This window comes from Lissotriton vulgaris, chromosome 4_1 (assembly GCF_964263255.1).
Source record: "Lissotriton vulgaris chromosome 4_1, aLisVul1.2, whole genome shotgun sequence".
NCBI lineage: Eukaryota > Metazoa > Chordata > Amphibia > Caudata > Salamandridae > Lissotriton > Lissotriton vulgaris.
Window position 1 is genome coordinate 1,108,335,267 of NC_141691.1, and position 19,608 is coordinate 1,108,354,874.

General features: G+C 44.8%; 1 protein-coding gene across 5 annotated transcripts in view; it reads right to left on the minus strand.

Annotated features, from left to right (window-relative positions):
- Nucleotides 1-2,014: 2,014 nt before the first annotated feature.
- The window catches only part of MSANTD3 (Myb/SANT DNA binding domain containing 3), a 310,518-nt gene continuing 292,924 nt past the window's right edge, over nucleotides 2,015-19,608 (minus strand). For all 5 annotated transcript variants that reach the window (XM_086965335.1, XM_086965337.1, XM_086965339.1 and 2 more), the window contains one exon: nucleotides 2,015-3,218. In XM_086965335.1, the coding sequence (XP_086821461.1) occupies nucleotides 2,806-3,218 (413 nt within the window). In that variant the 3' untranslated portion in view covers nucleotides 2,015-2,805. The remainder of the gene's footprint in view (nucleotides 3,219-19,608) is intronic.

Here is a 19,608-nt window from a genome sequence, read left to right on the forward strand (position 1 = left end):
CCGGACCAGGGGATTTACCCTTTTTAAGGGATTTGATCGCGGTAATGACCTCTGATTCAGAGACCGGCTCATTCAAAGACTCCCTTTCTGCGGCAGTGAGTTTTGGGAGTGCACAGTTTGAGAGATATTTCTCAATTTTTTCCCTGTCGACATGTACGTTCCTAGCATATAGTTTCTCATAGAATTCTTTGAAAATGTTCGCAATTTTATTGGGGTCAGAGCTAGGAGCGCCACCTCCGTCTAGAAGAGAAGTTATAGCGTTTTTTTGAATTTTAAATTTGAGATATGCAGCTAGTCCTTTCCCTGCCTTATTAGAGTCACAGATTTTAAAACGCTTCCTTTTATCGAGCCAGATTCCCGCCTTTTCACTAATAAGTCTATTATATGTGTATTTTTGGTTGGACAATTCAATCAGGTCTTCAGGGTTTCTATTATTCAGGTATTTGCGCTGGAGTGTAGAGATCTCCTCTTCTAATTTCAACAAGGTCGCGCTTCGGTTCTTGTTAATTGCAGAGGATATTTTTATGATAAGCCCTCTAATGGTGGATTTTAGCGCCTCCCATCTAATGGTGTTTGAAGTGTCCCCTTTTTTGTTTGTCATTAAGAAGTCTTTGATGGCGTTGTCAATGGTTTCTTTGTGTTTAGTGTCATTAAGAATAGCGTCATTAAATCTCCACATTGATTGACGAGTGGTTGGCGTGACATTAGAGAGTGTGAGAGAAACGCAAGTGATCAGAGACTAATCTGGGGGCAATGTCCGAGTTTTCAACTCTGGCCAACGCGTTTTTAGAAATGAGTATGTAGTCAATTCTCGAGAACGAGTCATGTGGTGGGGAGTAAAAAGAGTAATCTCTATCATCAGGATGTAGTAAGCGCCATGTATCTACCAAATGGAACCTATTGCATAATTTCATGAACGCCTTGTGAGCTTTACCTGGGCGAAAGGCGCATTTGGAATCTCTATCTAATACCGGGTCATACGGAAGATTGAAATCACCCGCCAAAATATGGACTGCCGTATCATGAGCCCTGCTATTTGCCGCTTATCAACGTTTCTTGTAGGACATGCAGCGGCATTGCTCTTAAAACCGAATCAAAAAAGAGGAAACAAAAGGAAATGTCTGAAATTAGCAAAAAATGGATACGTCACACAGAGCAAAACTACCTCATAGAGAGAATTAAATCTGGATTAAAACACATTTTTATAAATACTGAAAAAATGAAGCACAACAGCGACTCAGCCACTTTAGATGGCTGTAAAAGAACGGGACAATGAACTTCGGTGTGGGGCCAGAACACTAGGGGCAGGCACAAAACACCTTTAACAGTTCCTACTAAACAGACCAGACCATTTTACAGTAACTCAACTACAGCTGAAGGAGGGTTTTTTTATCAACCACACTCAATTGCCTAGCACTCAAGATTAACCACTCTAATGTGCTCACTGTACCCTTTCTCCTGTTTCACGACACAACACACATTTTGGGTGAAATAAAGATGCCGAGAGTCCCTAAATACAAAACTAGAAAAAAAGGAGCCTGTTAAAGAAATCCAAAGCAAATTTCCTGGTTAATGAACAAAGGACTTCAAATGAAATGGGCTAGATATCTCTGACCGCAGTTAGAAAACGTCATGAACCAGCAAACTGACAGGGAAAGAAACCCTTCATGTGCATGTAAGCAATGCATTCAGAATCTGATCTGCTGTTTTACATGCTATGCAAATGAGCGTGTAACAATACTGCACTAATGAAAACCTGCTGCCATCACATTCACATTTCAATGTCACTAGAATGAATTGCTAGAAGTACGCCCTAACAGTACTCTTCAACCAACAGATGTACAGAAATGTACCTGAGGAACACACTGGCCTCGCTATAAACAGGTTTACCATGATAACACACCTTGTTTCATTCAGGGCGGAGTGGACATGTACCTTGCTCTTCATCCCCGCAACCTCAGACGGGGGGGGGAGGAGAGCTTCCAATGACATGGCTCAAAGTATGACAAGCACATTATCCTATTAGTCTTTTATTCTTACGCAATCAAACGAACAAAGATGTTTCTTATTTGGAAATGAAGAGGCAGTTGGTGGACATGAATGTTAAAAGGTCAGAAACATTCCTCCTCATGTAGGGTCCACGTCATAACTTCCTTTGAAGTCGAGTTACATCTTAAATAAGAAAAAAGATAACATTTTTGGCTCATAATTCTGAATGCTGTCACATATTTGCAAGTAGACGATACCCACGAGTCAAGTAAAAGGCAGTAATTCGCATAGTCTGTTTCTGGTGGACAACCTTTAGCTTGCAGTAGAACACAACAGTAGGGGCAGCCTCACGCTGCCAGCGTCACACCGATATAAAAAATATGACAAGTCGAAAATGCCACCCAGATCATGAAATATTAGAAACAATCTGCAATCTACTGTACGCCTATTAAAAACAATGTGGTGTGGGAGCCTACTCCAGCGTGGGCACGAGCCTATGCCACCAACCCAAGTCTGAACATGTAAAGAAGGGAGCACTGCGGCCTACATCTCAACAAACCCGCTTTGTAACAGGGCACGCAGGCAGACAAACGGATTGTGCCTGTTCCCCTTTCCCTCCCGTTCCTCCTATCCAGAGTCCCGGCCATCCGAATGTATATTTTCTCGTGCCTGCATCGTCTTTCCTATATGCAGTTCCTAATATTTGATTGGTCTGATTGGACAGTCGTTGCCTGGCAAGGCCGATTGGGACGACCTCTTGCCAATAACACCTTTTTCGTTACAGAAGGTCCTTCCATTTCTGACGTGTGCCTGAATTTAGGATGAACTTGGGAAGGGTCTGTTGAATGGGGGCACTGGCCACTCTTTCGAGATGGTTTGCAGTTTTCGTTCCCAGTACATTTTTTTTTTATTTAGAATTTCCATTTTGAGCCTGTGTTCCTCTTCAGCTATTTCGCATTCACGTTCAACTTGTTGGATTTTGGCCACGTGCACTTCATTCATTTGTATGAGCTGCAGCTGTAGGATGGACATCTGCTGATGATGTTCCTCTTCGTGCATTTTGTTTATGGCCCCTTCCGGCGCGGGGTTGCTGCTTTTGTAATGTTTGTTCGCCGACACTCTTACAGCTGAACACGAGGGCTCCGGCTGGAAGGTGGTTTCACACTCCGGTACATTTACAACGGCTTTATCTTCGTCGAACATTTCTCTTTCCGCTACCACAAAGGACTCTGAAAAACAATTCAAAAGGGTTTATTCAATGGTGGTTGTGGCAAGAATAACCTAAAAACAAAGACTGCTTCCACAATAGAATCATTATCATTTCGGAATATTTCCCAACTAATATCAGAATAGTTACTATGTGCAGCTTACACAGTTATTATTTATTGGAGGACCGTCACTCTTGCATCAGGTGCCATGCTAACAAAAACCTGGCTACCCTAAGGCATTTTAGTAATTTTCAGGATATCAAAGTGCTTGTAACATTACATAGTCTGCTTTGAAGCTATGTATGTGCCTGTGCGGATAACAACCTTTCAGCTGCTTTTGTGGGCCCACTGCAACTGGTGTTAAACACATTTTGCTCTTTAACCCTCTAATAACAACACTGGAAATAAGTTCCTAGAGACAGACAGCATGCTTAGGAATATATTCTGATACAAATAGCAGTTATGATGCTTGCCATTTTTTTATACCTTTGAATAGAGTTATGTCTTTGGTATATAATAACATGGACCATGAAGGCTGCACGGGGCGGCAAGAGACTTTCGGGTGACTTACACATAAGGTTGTAGGAGACTGACCGGTAAGCTATACTATAAAAATGACAACCCACCCAAACTCCTGGGGACGAGACTAACGAGGAACTGAAAGCCCACACTATCCACACCAAATAAATCAAGAACAGTGATCGAACCCTCAAGGAACAGATAGCATAAGGTGTGCAAAATATGGAAAAGGCATGGGGCTGGACAAACGCAGGATTCGGAAAAGGGTAAGATTTGATTTTAACTGCTTTACATACGAAAGCAGGGACGGAAATACATCTCTGAATACATCTTAGAGGCCACAAACAAAGAAGATTTTTCCCCCAAACTTTCTTGATGTCTTACCAACAGCAGATGGACTCATGCATGTACTGACTTTTTAAACAGGGTCATCTCAAACAGCAAGAAGCAAAGCACGTGATTGTTCAATGCCCAATTACTTACCGAAAATCTTCATTAAACTGAATTCCACTATTTTCTGTCATGGTTCTACATAAATAATGACTATCAGGAGAAAGAGGGATGAGGTGGTAATGGCCCAATTACGTAACCTTCATTACACCATGTCCTATCACTCCACTTCACAGGCACTATCTAAGCAAAACTGTGATGGGAAAAAGGCTAAAGTGATAAAGTCAGATCACCAGGATATAATAACGAAGTGCATGCTTCCAGACTGGTTGCTTCAAATTGAAACGATAGAAACAAAGGTCAGCAGAAAAAATAAAAAGTTGGAGCAGAAGGGAGGAATGGGCTGCTATACCAGAAAGCCCAGCCTGAATCCCCGCAACGCCTGCTTTCGCCTCACCCAGTACTACACTGACCAGAGAGCGTATCTCACTCCTGCCAAAATAAACAGATACTTCGACTGTGCAGACACCGCTTGCCCCCGATGCCACAATCTATGATATGCTACGCATGATATGGGCCTGCCCATTCCTCATCCCTTACTGGCAGAGAGTCATGACCCAGCTACCCGACTGCACAGGCAGCACACTGGCGCACACAAGGAAGGTATGCATCCTGGGCCTTTTTCGTAAAGGTAAATACCTAAGGTGACCACTCATTTCTCAGACCTAGGAATGCTGGTGGCCAAACATCTGACCACTAGGAGATAGAAATCACCAGCGCCCACCCCCGTTGGTGGCCTGAAGGAAAACGATGTTGACATGGGCCAAGGCAGAGAGTATCGAATTAGGCAGGGAAGACACCACGAGGCTTCGCAAGATCCCTATCGCTGCCTATTGGGACACAAATCTGCAAGACTTCTAAAATGAGCCACACCTGGAATTAAATGACCCAGAACCCATAATGCCACAAGTGGAGGAAGGTGATGAGAGTGGGCACACTGCATAATAGCAAACACAAGAGGGGGTAGCTAACATCAGCATGTTCGCCTCACACTATAAGCATGGTTTGATGTAATAACTTAGCAAAGTGCATGTTGTTGATCTATTTGGTGGGACAGAAGGAAGGGAGGAGCCAGGGGGATCTCGAGGTTGGGCCATGTTACCCTTTTTAAACTTTCTCTGTCCCTTCTTTATCTCCTCCGCCTTCCATTATTATTTAGGTTATTTAAGGGGGGGGGGGGCACTGTCGGCACAACCAGCTGGAGCCCCTACAGCACAACACAAGACTGAGCCCCTAGTAGCTCTCCCAGACTTGGAGGGGCGTATCCTGCCATTGTACAGAGAGGGTAAAGATAAAATGGTAACATGAAATCCCCCTCTGTCATTTTATACTTAAGGCAGAAGAGCGAAACTAATCAGATATTATAACCTGCGTTGACATGTCGACCCTTCTGCTGTGGTATTGTTTGTACAATGAAAATGAAGTAAAGAAAAACAGATTTGAAATAAGAAAAAAAAGCAGCAGCAACAGGGAATTTATATTCTTACATAGTAAACTATTATTAGTCAACAGTTCTTGAATTGCATTCCTAAAAGGTAAATGTCCAGCAATTACCTTAATACATCACCTTTACTGATGATATATTTGATATAAATAGCTCCCGCAAATCAGTAGGGGGGCGGGAGGGATGGCATGGGTGGGCAGGGGCTGGTGAGAGAAAATACAAAAAAACACCAACCACCCGGCCAACCGCTGCCTCTCTTTCATCCCCTTCCTGGCTTCTGTTGGTGCAGGAAGCAGGATAGGCTGTCCTAAGCCAATCACAACGCTGCAATGCAGCGTTGTGACTGGTAAGCACCCAGGCTCCCTGAGCCAATTGGTCTGAGTGCCGTGGTTCAGCGCTCAGATGGGGAATGGAAGCCTGGGCATGTTCTCCACCCAGGCTGTAATGCAGCCTGATTGGAGAATATGCGAAGTGCGCATGAATGTTTGGCCGGTCCCAGAGGGCAGACCAAACATTCATGCACACTTAGGAGGGTGCCATCACTCCTTCCCCCTTCGCAGCCTAGCCCGCCCCACAAATCAGCCCCAGCACAGAAAAATAAAATTATAATAACAACTCGTTATTATCCTTTTATTTTTCCTTTTTTGCCGTGCTTTAAGGCAGTGGGGTGATGCTCCTCCGCCTTACCAGAGGGGCTGCCCTTAATAAATAGATACATATCGCAAACTATCAATGCTCAACCATGCAGCCGACGTATGAGTGAGGTTTATGCAAAATTATATACGCTTGAGAAGCACTGATTACTGCAAGGGAATATGAAACTGGACATGGGGAAGGAGAAAAGGAACATAAGCTAAAAGGTTGCATTTACAGCCCATGTTTTGTAGAGCAACCCTTTGCTTGTTACACCATTAACTCTGCCAAACACCAATCTATGTTAGCACACCAGTTGTCCTGGGTACTTGTCTCCGGGCTAGGTTCTCCCTATATTTTCATAACAGATATTGAAGCTGCCGCATCTAAGTGCCTATCTAGAACTTTAATCAATGTATCCTTAACTCTCTGCCAAAAAACACTGAATCACAGGAGATTTCATCAGGCCATATTCCATAACATTCCAGAGCTAGGAGTGTTACCATACAGTTTAGGCCAGATTCTAGTGTTGGGTACCCTGTAGAGAATTTGAGTTTGAGTACCCTGAATCCTGTTATTATTGCTACCTCCATGATGAAAGACACAGCCTCCTCGCAGTCGGTATCTTCTAGAGGCCTGCATACCTTTGCCCTTTCCCCTCTTACTGCACAAGGCCAGAAGGGCAATGGCTTACCAATGTTTTTGGAGATGAGGGATATAGCTCCTTTCCCCAAAGGCTCACTCAATGCTTCAATACAGGTGTTAAATATTGGCACACAGTACTTAGTTTGTAAAATATGAAGTGCAGGTGCTCACAGTATTTAACGTGGCCACATCTACTTCCCCAGCTCCGCCCACTCCTTCCAGTGGCCCCACCCACTTCCCTTTATTGGCTCCACCCACATCCTCAAGCCTCAACACATCGGAGTCACCTCCTCCCTTATTGAGTTCCCCAAGAAGATGAAGGGCTCGCTCTTCACAAAAGCAACTCGGTTGGGACTGCAAGATTAGAGTGGAACGTGATGAGAAGGAAAAGTGAAAAGAAGGAGAAAGGCAAGGGAAGAAAAGAAAAGCGGACAGTGGGGAGCGTGTGAGAGTAGAGTGGAAGGGAAAGATGGAAAGTTGAACAATGAAAAGCATTTAATGAGGGGAGGTGAGCATTTAGAGAAAACGAAAATGTAAGGCAGAAAGTGAAGTAAGATTGGAGAGAAGTGAAGGAGTGAGGTGTGAAGGGGCAGATACTGAGATAGAGCAAGAGAAGGTGTGGGGCGATAGATCTATGCAGGCTTGTGGGGGGTGGGGGTGGTACAGAGCGCCCAACACAGCCTAGCCCCTCTGATAGCACGTTTTGAATCAATGCTATTTTCCCCAGGTCAAAGCTGAGAAATTCCCTGTGTATCCTCTCTCTGGTTAGGGGGTAATTGGGAAAGCCTCCTGGTTCGAGTGGCCAAGACTGAGAAGGGCTTCGCGATCTCACGTGCGAACTAAAATATGGATACTCAGGGCCCAGTGCATGCTTTATTACGAAGCAATGGTGGGGAGGGGTGCTCTAAGAGTGAGGGAGGGAGCCAAGGGGAACTGTAACAGTAGTGAGTGAGTGTTGTTGCAAGGAGGGGCATTGTGATACAGAGGGGAAGGGGACTGTAAGCAGAGGGGCACTGAGATACGGGTGAGAAAGGCACTGTGGAGAGAGGGGCACTGGGATAGTGGGAGAAGGCCACTGGGGAGAGAGGGGCACTGTCACAGTGGCAGGGATGGAAGGTGTTCTTCAATGTGCTTGTGACTGCAACGGTGCCCATTGCAGAAGGGAGAGGACGGATGTGATCGAGACAAGATGGTACTGGTACAGGTAGGAGCGTGGTACTAATACATTGACTGTAAGGAAGAAATGTTTTCACTTTCGGACCACCCTCAGCTGCTTCCTGTATTTTGTTATTACGCTGCAAGGCCTTGTCTGAGCTCCTGAGGCAGGCTGCTACTGGGCAGTTTCCTGCGGGTGCCACAATGCAGGAATTTATCAATGGTGTTCCACGGCCAAGCACTATTCTGTCCCCTGTAGGATAACAGTTGTATGTAAAATAACGCACACACAACTCACCTAACTTTGCAGCTTTGGCTACACTGGAAAGCGCAGACTGCTGACTAGCGCAGCTGAAATTATGCTCCCAGTTCATAGTTTGTGCACACACCTGCCCTTCCTCACCCCGAAGACCAGGCACTGGTGCGCGCAAAAACAAGCACACTAGCAGCATGCACCAAATCTGAACGTACAGCTGCACAAGCCTCGCTCGAGGCTGGGGCTTTTTAATGGCCTGTGCACAGTGCTGGCTGTGCATGGGAGAAAAATTCAATAGACCCGGTCCTGAGAAATAGGTGCTGGTCCTCAGCACCTGAAAGCACCTGCACAAATTAAGCACTGTTGGCACATCCTCATCTGTCCTTACATGTGTACGTAGCATGTGTCTAAATTGTAAATATCAGTAAAATTCATAATTATTCAAGGTATACACCTCCTGCAACCTCTCAAGTGACTTTATATCAGTTGGTTCCCGTTTATCTTACCTCAAAAATTCCTTTTAGATCCCAGCTTCAAATTTTCAGCGAGTCTTGAAACCTGTAGTATTCTACTACCCAACCATATTGGGGTCTACACAGTCAGTTGGTTCTTCCAGCACAATATCTTCTGCACTATTCCACATTCCCATCACAGAGAGCGTGATATAGGGCAAAGCATGAGCACTCTTGTTGTACAGTGAGTGTATGTATTCCTTATGATCTTTAGCAAACTGGTCTTTTTGGAGTGGGGCTTCACCACAAGCAGTAACAGTTTAGTTGTACGCCATTCTTAAGTGACCTGCCCAGCAGCAATTAAAACATGTGGGAGCACTATTCCCCCTTTGCAGATGCTCTCTCAGGACGTTTCCAAGAATTTTTTCAGTGGACCCCTGGTGCTGCAATAAGTCGGATGCTGGGGAATGATCCTGCTTGTCTGTTGCCGATTTGGAAGAGGTACAACTTACTCCAGTTAATTCTGAATCCAGAGTATGTACCACATCTTAAAGATATGTAGCAGCCTGTCAATGGAGCACTCTGGGTCAGCTACATATAACAAGTGATGTCACACAGAATGATATCCTGCCGTCACAAATTTTGCAATAACCAAGAAATCCTTTCAGGGGGGATCACCCTGGAATCAGCATGCCAGAACCCCTTCGCAGTGAGAGCAAACTGCAGCGGGTAAAGTGTACAACAATGTATCATGCTACTACCGAGGCTAAATGTCCCCAAAAGAACCCCCATTCACTCGCTCATTTCTGAAATTTAGAGTCGGTAGCCATTCTCTCCAGAACCTGGAACATGAAAGTCCACTCCATGGAGTTGAGCCCATTTTCAGAATCAAGGAACAGTATCCCTACTAGATCTGCTCCCAGTTGGGCAGGTTTCATAAAATGTAGTAGACAGAGGTTTCATATCGTCAATCTGTCGGGAATTAATTCTGGATGAACAGTGTGTAAAAGATTAATTATGACCTGGATATTTATTCCAACGTTCAGCATTGCGAATGGGTGGTATGATGTGCAAAAACTCTATGTTTGGCTGGCCACATGCGTCAGGGCTACCATTGTGTACTCTGATCTTGGCACCAAGAACATATTCTATGTTTGACTGTCAATGTGCCAATTTGTAAAAGACCACATCCTCAGACATATTCTCTTCCACAGTGGGCCCACACTCTTGTTGTAGTCATAGGACAGGGGAAGGTGCCCACAAATTCAAGCTCAATCTCACTCCCTTCCACAAGGGATTTGTAAAATGTCTGGAGACAGTCAGTAAAGATCCAGGGGATGGCAGCATCACTCTCAATCGCTTCCCCTCAGTCATTTTCAATCTCATGAACTCATCTACTACCATCACCAGGCCTACATAGTCATTCTATTAAATGTGCAGCTTTGTTGGCTACATCAGATGGTCTCCTCTTAGTTGCCAGGTATTGTATCTTAGTGCTACCTCTTACTAGACTATTGCATTCCTCTTTTTTTGCCTCGATGAGGCTCTTCATATTGTCATATTGTCATCTGTTGAACATATTGTGCTTCCGAAATAAAGAAGTCTTCCTCCATGCCTAAAGCTTCCTGGGTCATATTATTAAATTCTCCATAACTCTGCAAGTAGCCTGATCTCTACACACAGTGCTGTACACCTCCCACATTGTGGCTTCAGAGGCCACAAAGCCCGTATTCTCAGAAAAATATAGATTCCATGGCACTTACAAGGTCATTAAGTTTCCAGGCTTCAAGGGTCCACCCACATATGTCTCCTGTACTGAGTATCATCAACTAAGGGGTACATGATCAGATATACCCTGAGAAAGATACTACAACAAACTAACATGAAGCAGAAGATTCCACAGGGTGAGAAAATACTCCCATGTGGAGTAAGAGATAGGCACTTTAGAGATGTAGGAGAACGGGTGCAAGACCCTCAAAATGTCAGATCCAGGGCGTAGTGTAGGCCCAGAAATCACATGCTTCATCACTATGCATTGGACCAACGTCGAGAACCATTAGCATCCATTAACAAAACTGAATGTGTCATCTACAACCAGGATCCCCTCTACATTCTGCGTCAATAAAGACCGCAGTCTTTTGAATACAAACACTGCAGCCAAAAAATGTGTAGTCACAATCACCATAGTCTCTCCAACCCATATACAAACACAGTTGTATAACAACCTTTTGTCTGTTGAGAATCTCCCTGTGACAAGAGCAAATTTTTACCAAGTATGACTGCAACCCCACAGGAGCGCTTTATATATCTTCAGTGTATCTTCTGTGTACTAGCTGTATGTACCTGCCCCTTCTCATTTTCTTAACAGTGTTGTTATTGGTATTGTCTCACTACATCATCAATACATAACAGAATTATAGCTATAACCACCATGTTCGTCATGCCCCTCGAGGGAGTGGTGTCAGGTGCAGTGGTGGATTCGGAAGCGGGGTCTCACGGTTCTGCAGGTCTCAGAAGCCTTTCTTGGAGTTTCTTGTTAAACAGGGCCACTATTCTCGGGAGTTCTGGTCTTTGTTGAAGGCAGCAGTCCTTTCATAGGTTTCTGGAGGCTGCTGGACTGAGGGACAAGTGGTCAGGTTTTTGCAAGATATTCAAGGCTGCAGACAGTCCGGTAGGGCTGGGGCCAAGTCAGTGGGTGTCTTCAATCTTCCTCTGCTGCACGGCCCTTTGTCCTCTTCCTTTGTAGGTCCTGAGAAACTAAAGATTAAGGTTCAGGGGTGCCCCTAAATAATAAATGTAGGGCATTACAGGGACTAGAAGGTAGTAGCCAGTGGGCTACTTACCTGTAGGTTGACAACACCCTTTGTATGTCCTCCCCATCAGGGGAGGAGGCATACCCTTAACACTATTGGCTAAAATCTGCCAAAACAATATGGTGAATTTTCAACAGAGGGGGTCACTTCAGCTTAGGACACTTTCGGGGTGGCGCTGGCTGAGAGGGAATACACTTCTCCTGCTTACTAATTTTCCTACCGACCATGCCGTCAAACATGGGGCTTGGTCACAGGGCGGGGCATCGCCACTTGCAGGAGAGGCCCTGGTCAGTATAAGGGGCAGGACGCCTTTGAGGCTCACTGCCCTTCAATGTTGTTCCTGCTAGGGGGTAGGTGTGAAGCACCTCCACCCAGTGCAGGCTTTGTTTCTGACCCATTAGAGCAAAAGGCTCCCACCTCAAGGGGAGCAGAGTCTTGAAGTGGTAGGCCGGTGCAGACCAGTCAGGCACACACAAGTGGTTTGGTAGGTTTTCAGGGCACACCACTGAGTTACCCTCTGAGTGTATTTATTAATGAATCTATCAATGGCATAAGTGTGGGCTCAATCTGTGATGTTTGGTACCAAGCATCTTGGGATTCGGTGAAGCCATCACGAAGCTGTGGAACTCGTATTGACAGATTCCAATCCCATGTACTCAGTATGTCTTCACTACACACTTATAATGTATAGGAATGGACTTAGACACATAGGGGCATATCTGCTAATGCAGTTATGTCCTCACAAGAGGCATAGTGCACTCTGCCTTAGGGCTGTAAGACCTGCTGTAGTGGTGACTTACCTATGCCTCTTGCAGTGCTGGAACGCCAGGCACACAGTGATGTGTGCCAGCTCAGCTCATCACTTTTATCTGCACCAAAACACGCAGGCTGCAGTAGCAGTGTCCATGTGTTTTAGTTAGGGGTCTCTTAGGGTGGTATGATACATGCTGCAGCCACTAGAGACCCTCGCAGGTCACAGTGCCCTTGGTACCGCAAGTACCTTTTACAAGGGACTTACATGTGGGCCAGAGGTGTGCCAATTGTGGATATAAAGATACAGTTTTGGGAAAGAACACAGACACTGGGAACCTGGTTAGCAGAACACAGTTCACATTCAGTCAAAGAGCATCAGAACCATGCAAAAAGTGAGGGGTGACCAGGCAAAAAGGGGCACTTTTTTACACAAGAGTCTGCACGTGCAAGAGTATATGTGAGGCTAAGATCTAGCTGAAATTGTAAAATGTATTCAAACTTGCTATGAAGGCAAAAAGATCATTACCATCACCCCCTAGAGCTCATTCCACCCGCAAACTAGGGGCTGCTATGGCTTTTTTAGGCAACATTCCCATTGCAGACATCTGCAAAGCTGCAACATGGTCTACTCCGCACACATTCACTGAGCATTACTGTGTATATGTGTTAGCGAGACAACAAGCTAATAGGACAGGCAGTTCTTAGAACACTTTTTCAAACGACTCGAACAGCTACAGTTTAGCAACTGCTTTTGGAGAATACTGCTGTAAAGTCAATGCAAAGCATATGATCTATAGCTCACATGCCTCGAACGGAAAATGTTACTTACCAGTAGACATCTGTTCTTGGTATGTAGAGCTGTAGATTCACATGCGGCCCAGGTACCTGTACCAGTTGCAGTCACAGTCATTTACTTAATTACTTATTACATACATAAGCATGGTCATCTCTTTCCATACTACTAACTTCATTCTCACCCTCTGATGGGAAACAATCTAACAATGGAGTCGATGCCCATGTGCACTATTACAGAAAGAAGGAGTCATCACGCCTAGTGACTGGGAAAGACTTCGAAGAAAAACAAAGTGTAAACATCTGGACCCAATACTAGATGGCAGGAGTATGCTAAGTATGTGATCTACAGCTCACATGCCTCAAACTGATCTTTTACAGCTCACAATGTGGTGAAAATGGGTGTCGACATGTTTTTTGCCTTTAGTTAGTCACGATTGATCTGGGCAATTAATCAGGACCATAAATTAACCTAATTTACAGCTGATTGGTATTGAAGGTATAGTGTTATTAAAGTACCCAATCATAAAATCACCCACACAGTGCAAGGTATATCTTGTAAAGGTAAATGTACGGCATCACTAAAATGGGTGGTCGAGTAATGGCACTCATCTGTCACTAATAAATGCATCTGCAACAGTGTTCATAATCATGCTGCAAGCAAATTATCACCGTCAGTGTTAATGAAAACAAGTAGAGACCAGCATCCAGGCAGATGACACACATGTCAAAACATACACAAATCCACGTGTAAATGTACGTGGCAAAAAGATCAATATCTAGGTGTCATGTAAAAGCAGTAACAGGTAGTATTAAATGAATGGCTACAATATACTGGGTCCAAGGGTTGGCAATGCAGTCTATTGTTCAGACATTTTAGTAGAGCAATATCAGTATTAAGAGGATTGTGACAATATAATGGGTCCAAATGGCTGTAAGGTGGATTGAGCAACCACCCAGAGAGGGTAGGGGGACAAGATAGTTCTCATAGTGTGATAAAGGGTGAGGAATTGCTGATGTCATCAAGGCCTAAAGATATGTGGGGCCCTCTGACAAAATACTTGATGTCAATGACCGACGAAACCAATCCTATTGGGTGGTAAAATACCGAATACAGGTGGCACATCTGTGCATGCACACCTGTGCAATGTGACACACAGACATGCCCTTAGGGCATGTCTGTGTGCCACATGGCACATAAGTCCGGAATTGGGGTGCTAGAGGGTGTCAAAGTGACACCCCCTGCACCCTAGCAACAATCGGAATTTACGGAATCGGTAAATACCGATTCGGTATTCCACATTGATTCCTATGGGCTTCAAGGTCCATAGGAATCAATGGGGGATACCGATTCGGTATTTACAGAATTGGTAAATAGCGAATCTTACCGATTCGGTATTTACCAATTCTGAATTACCTACATTCCCCCCCCTCTAATTTACCACTTCTTAAATACCGAATCGGTATAATTCGGTGTTTTAGAAGTGGTAAATTAGAATGACCTACATCGGGCCCATAGTCCGCAAAAAAGATAAAAGTACTTTGGATTTTTCCAATGTTTTTTTCAGCCAAAATATAGCGCCTGAAAGGAGACTAGACTGCATTCTCGGCACAAGGCTCCTAAAGTCGCTTTTGCCGACTACCCATGGGGTACAAGAACAGTCCTGCAATGTTTGCTGCAAGCATTGTGTCAATTCTACACGCTAATGACCCAAATGCAATATCCTTTATAGATGATAGCTACCTTACGGATGATAAGTTAAATACACATTTAGTCAGGGTAGATCAGTTAATATTAGGATGTGCTGGATATGGCTACAAATGAAACTTTAATAAATCTCACATAGCATTTCTAAGTGTCCTATGTCTTAGATACCAACTTACTCAAGAGGAAAAGCGCCTTCATGGAGAAGTGTGCCTGGCTACAACCACCCAATACACTTACAAATTGCAGTCCTTACTAGGATTCCTACATGTTGGTAAACGTTATACCCCTGATTATACACAACGCATGAAACCATTACGTGAATAAATTCATCTTAAATTTGCCAGTTTACATCGGACATTATAATATACCAACATACTCGGAGTTTTACAATCTAACTTGCTTGCTGCGCAACACATATGCATGTCAACAACGCTAACCTGGTCATCCATATAGTTGCAGGTGTGGTTGGCTTTACTTATGTCACCTTTAATGAAGGTGAAACAGTGCTGATTGCATAAAAATCACATTTATATTCCAATATGGAAATGCATTTTGCATTCACTGAAAAAATACAGACTGTAGTTGAGATGGCTGGCACCAAAGAACGGCCACTTGCACAAGGGAAATGCATTATTGTCATTACTCCCAATCCAGCCTTAGAGGCTGTTACTAAAGCAATTATTCTGAGTGTGAAAGACCTGTATCTGCGTTGGATACAATGGGCAACATCTTTCACAACTACAGATGTAGACTTTGACCCCTCTTTACAAACACAAGAATTTCTGCAAAATGAGCATATCTTTCAAATTCCTAGCAATATTTTGCCGCTTGAGCAGTATACATATTTTGTTAATACTTGATGGTTCAGGCCAGCCTGCTACAGGGAACAGCACCAATATTTGGTGGCATGTACCTCTGTTCATGGTGTGATGTTGGATGGAAGATACCAACCACAGAAACCATGTAGAGTCCTTAGCGGACTGCACTGCGCAGTTGGCTGAACTGAAAGCCTTACTTCTGGCACTGGAGAATACGGAACCTGAATTCCCAACTCTTATAGTGTATGATTCGTATTATTATGTCCAGTTTTTTAAAGACAATTTGCATTATTGACAACAGATCAGATTTAGAGATTCTAAAGGAACTACTATAAAGCATAAGCTGTCTTGGATGAAGGTAGCGGACCTCAAAGATAGGTTACCACAGAATCATGGTATTCATACATGAGTCATCAGTGTGTTGGAATACACGTTAATGGGAATTATCTGGCAGATGAAGCCGTCAAGGCTGCAGTTTTGACTGTGACAGTTGCTGAAAAAAATCCTTCTCTTATGAGGGTAGATGACGATATAGTGGCTGCCATTCATGCTACGCATGCCAGCACATCTTTGCCTAAGGGCTTTCCGGCTAAGAATACTTAACATTTAAATGAACAAAATGTTCCCCATGGTACTATTATAGGAGTTAGGCATTGTGTGATTACCAACCAAGATCACAGATTAGGCTTTGTGAAAGCTGCCCATGAAGGTGTTGCATTTGCACATGCGGGTGTGGCTGCCACAATTTCCTTATTACAACAGTGTTATTGTGGCATGACTTATACAAACAAGCCAAGAAATATGTTATTTGTTGTGATATTTGCTAACAAATTAAGTTCCACTGAGGCTCACCCACAACAGACACCTGTTGATTTTCAACAAACATTTCGGCTGCATTTATTTGGGCCATTGTGGTCCTCTCAATTTGGATGGAGCGTTGAAATGTATCCTATTTGCAGTTGATTCTTTCTCCAGGATCCTCTGGGTGTGGTCACAACATTCGGCTGATGCTCGTACTGTTATTAAAGATTTGCAAGTCTTTATCGGAACATGTGAATACACATGCACTACATTTCACTCGGACCAGGGCACTGCGTTCGCTTCGAAAGTGTATAGGGATACTATGGCCTCCTTTGGTGTAGAGGTGCATTATTGCCTACCCCTGGTGATTGAGAGGATGAATCGTGAATAAAAGCAAACCTTAATAGCTAAAGTATTAGGCTCAGGACATAGTTGGATCCATTACTTGTAGGGTGTACAAAGGGCACTTAATAATCTCCCTAAACGATGTCTAGGTGGCCGGACCCCATACAAGGTCCTTTTTGGCATAAAAATGTATGCTCCAGACCTTGACGGTCCAGACATCGTGGCCGCAACCACATCCTTTGGTGTGAATGATTGTTCTGCTGTCGTACAGGATTTACAAAACTTCCACGACATCCAAATAGCCAAGCGAACAGTTCAAGAGGTCTAGCTCTGCTGGAATCAAGGACCTGCCAGCGACTACAGGATGGATTTCACAAGTAAGAGATCTCGTTAGTGAGAAGATTGTATTGAAGAACAAGTTATTTACTTTCGGTAAAGATATATCTGTAAGAGACATAGATTAGTTATGGACTCCTCACCTTAGAATTACTCCCAGGCATTAGACTGGATCCGGAGAATTTTTCTTCAGCAGTACCCCTGCACGTCAGTGGCGTTGGTCGACTCCGCGGTCGTTGTTGGCATTGTGGTCGCCGGAATGACGCCGCAGTATCTACTTGGATGTCGCCCCTGCGTGCTGACGTCAGTTCTTTACACAACATTCCACGCCAGAAGCGCAGAGCCATGCAAGACACTGACCACTGGTGCACAAAACTAGAGCCCTGCAGGGAAGTCCCTAACCCTAGAAGTCAGTTCGCAGGACGGGAAGGATGGGTGAGGCGGTGAGGAATCCATAACTAATCTGTGTCTCTTACAGATATATTGGTACCGAAGGTAAGTAACTTGTTCATCTGAAAGAGACAATTAGATATGGATTCCTCACCTCAGAATAGATACCCCAGCAATACCAACCCCGGAGGTGGGTCCGCGAACCAAGTTCACACCAGAAAGTCCTGGAGAACTGAACGGCCAAAGAAGCCTTCTCTCCGGACTTGGCTGACCAGGCAGTAGTGTTTGGTAAACATGTGCAATGAAGCCCATGTAGCTGCCTGGCAGATGTCATGAAGGTTGACTCCACATCCCAAAGCAGTCGTGGCTGCCATCGCCCTGGTGGAATGGGCAAGCAACTCCACTGGAGGTTCCTTTTTTGCTAAGGAGTAATGGATCCTGATACAAAGAACGACCCATCGAGAGATGGTTCATTTCTGCTCGGCCCAACCTTTTTTGGTGCCCAAATAGCCAACAAAGAGCTGGTAATCCACCCAGAATTGTTTTGTGCAATCCAGACAGAAGGAAAGCGCACATTTTGGATCCAGACGGTGGAGCCTCTCCTCCTCTTTAGAAGGATGCGGGGTCGGGAAGAAGGTGGGCAAAGTGAGGGTCTGTCCTATGTGGAAAGAGGTAACCACTTTGGGAAGGAAAGAAAGCCTAGTGCGAAGGACAACTTTGTTGGGATGAACAGTCAGGAAAGGAGGTTTTGAAGAAAGTGCCTGCAGCTTACTCACCTTGCGAGCAGAGGTGATGGTGACCAGAAAGGCAGTTTTTAGTGTCAGAAGTCTGAGAGGACAATTATGGAGGGGCTCAAAGGAAGCACACATGAGATGCGCCAGAACCAAGTTTAAGTCCCACTGAGGCATTATGAAAGGAATTGGAGGATACAAGTGAGTAATGCCCTTAAGGATGCGATTTACAATAGGGGACTTTAAAATCGAAGGCTGGCCAGGAAGCCGAAGAAAGACCAAAATGGCTGAAAGATAGCTTTTTAGAGTGCCCAGAGCAGAGCCCTGCTGGCCAAAGAAAGAATGAAGAGGAGAACCTCAGAAAGAGGTGTAGAAAGGGGATAAACAGCCTTGCTGTGCACCATGCCACAAACTTGTTCCATCTACAGGCGTATACCGTTTCAGACTTAGGGAGGAAGGTCAAAAGCAGAATTTTACTAGCACATTTCTCACTTCTTCCCCTAGCAATAGTTGATATACCGAAGGAGCTTCTGCATCCATCACATCTTCACCTGTCAGCAAAATACGCATATTTTGAAGCAAACAGACATAATAATAAAAAGCAAAAGTTTGTGACAGACCGTCCTGCCCTACCCAGCGGTAACATCATAAATCTAAAGTCTGTTTTTTCCGCCTGGCGAGCATGGAGCTCCTGACCGGTCAGTCTAGCCAGCCGCCACCTTCTACCTTTCTACTAGGGAGAAGATGGCGGCCGGCTAGACTGACCGGTTGGGAGCTCCATGCTCGCCAGGTGGAAAAAATGGACTGAAACAGACTGAGAGTGCTCAATCTCCCCGTAAAAAGAAAAAAGTGTGTAATGTAATCATGGAGATTTGTTGCCGTCGAGAATAATTATCTTTAAACCGGAGGTAAAGCACGATCTTACCGCGTTGCGAGGGCGCAGCGAAGGGGGCGAAATCCGCGGTCTGCAGTGCACAGCGTATATTCATCCGAGTGTGGTCGGAAGCATCGGTAGCACAGCGGAGCTACCGCAGGGCGGCCGCCAGAGTTTCCTTCCGGGGCAATTTCGGAAGATTAATCGCGGCACCAAACAAACCTCTTCCTCTTCCCCCAGTGAGAGCGAACCGGATGCAGCTAGGAGAAAGCAAAGTGCCACTGAACGGACCGCTCGAGGTGCGCATAGCTGCTGGCAAGGAGTACGAAGCGAAGCGCATGAAAGGGGTAAACGAGTCAACCAACCTAGCAGGGGTGAGATTTCAAAGGGAACGGCGCTGACACAGGGGAGAGGGAAATCGGCACTGTGATATCAGGAGAGGAGTGGGGGTAAAATTCAAGTACCTCCTGCTCCCCTGAGTTAGGCACAACGGCAG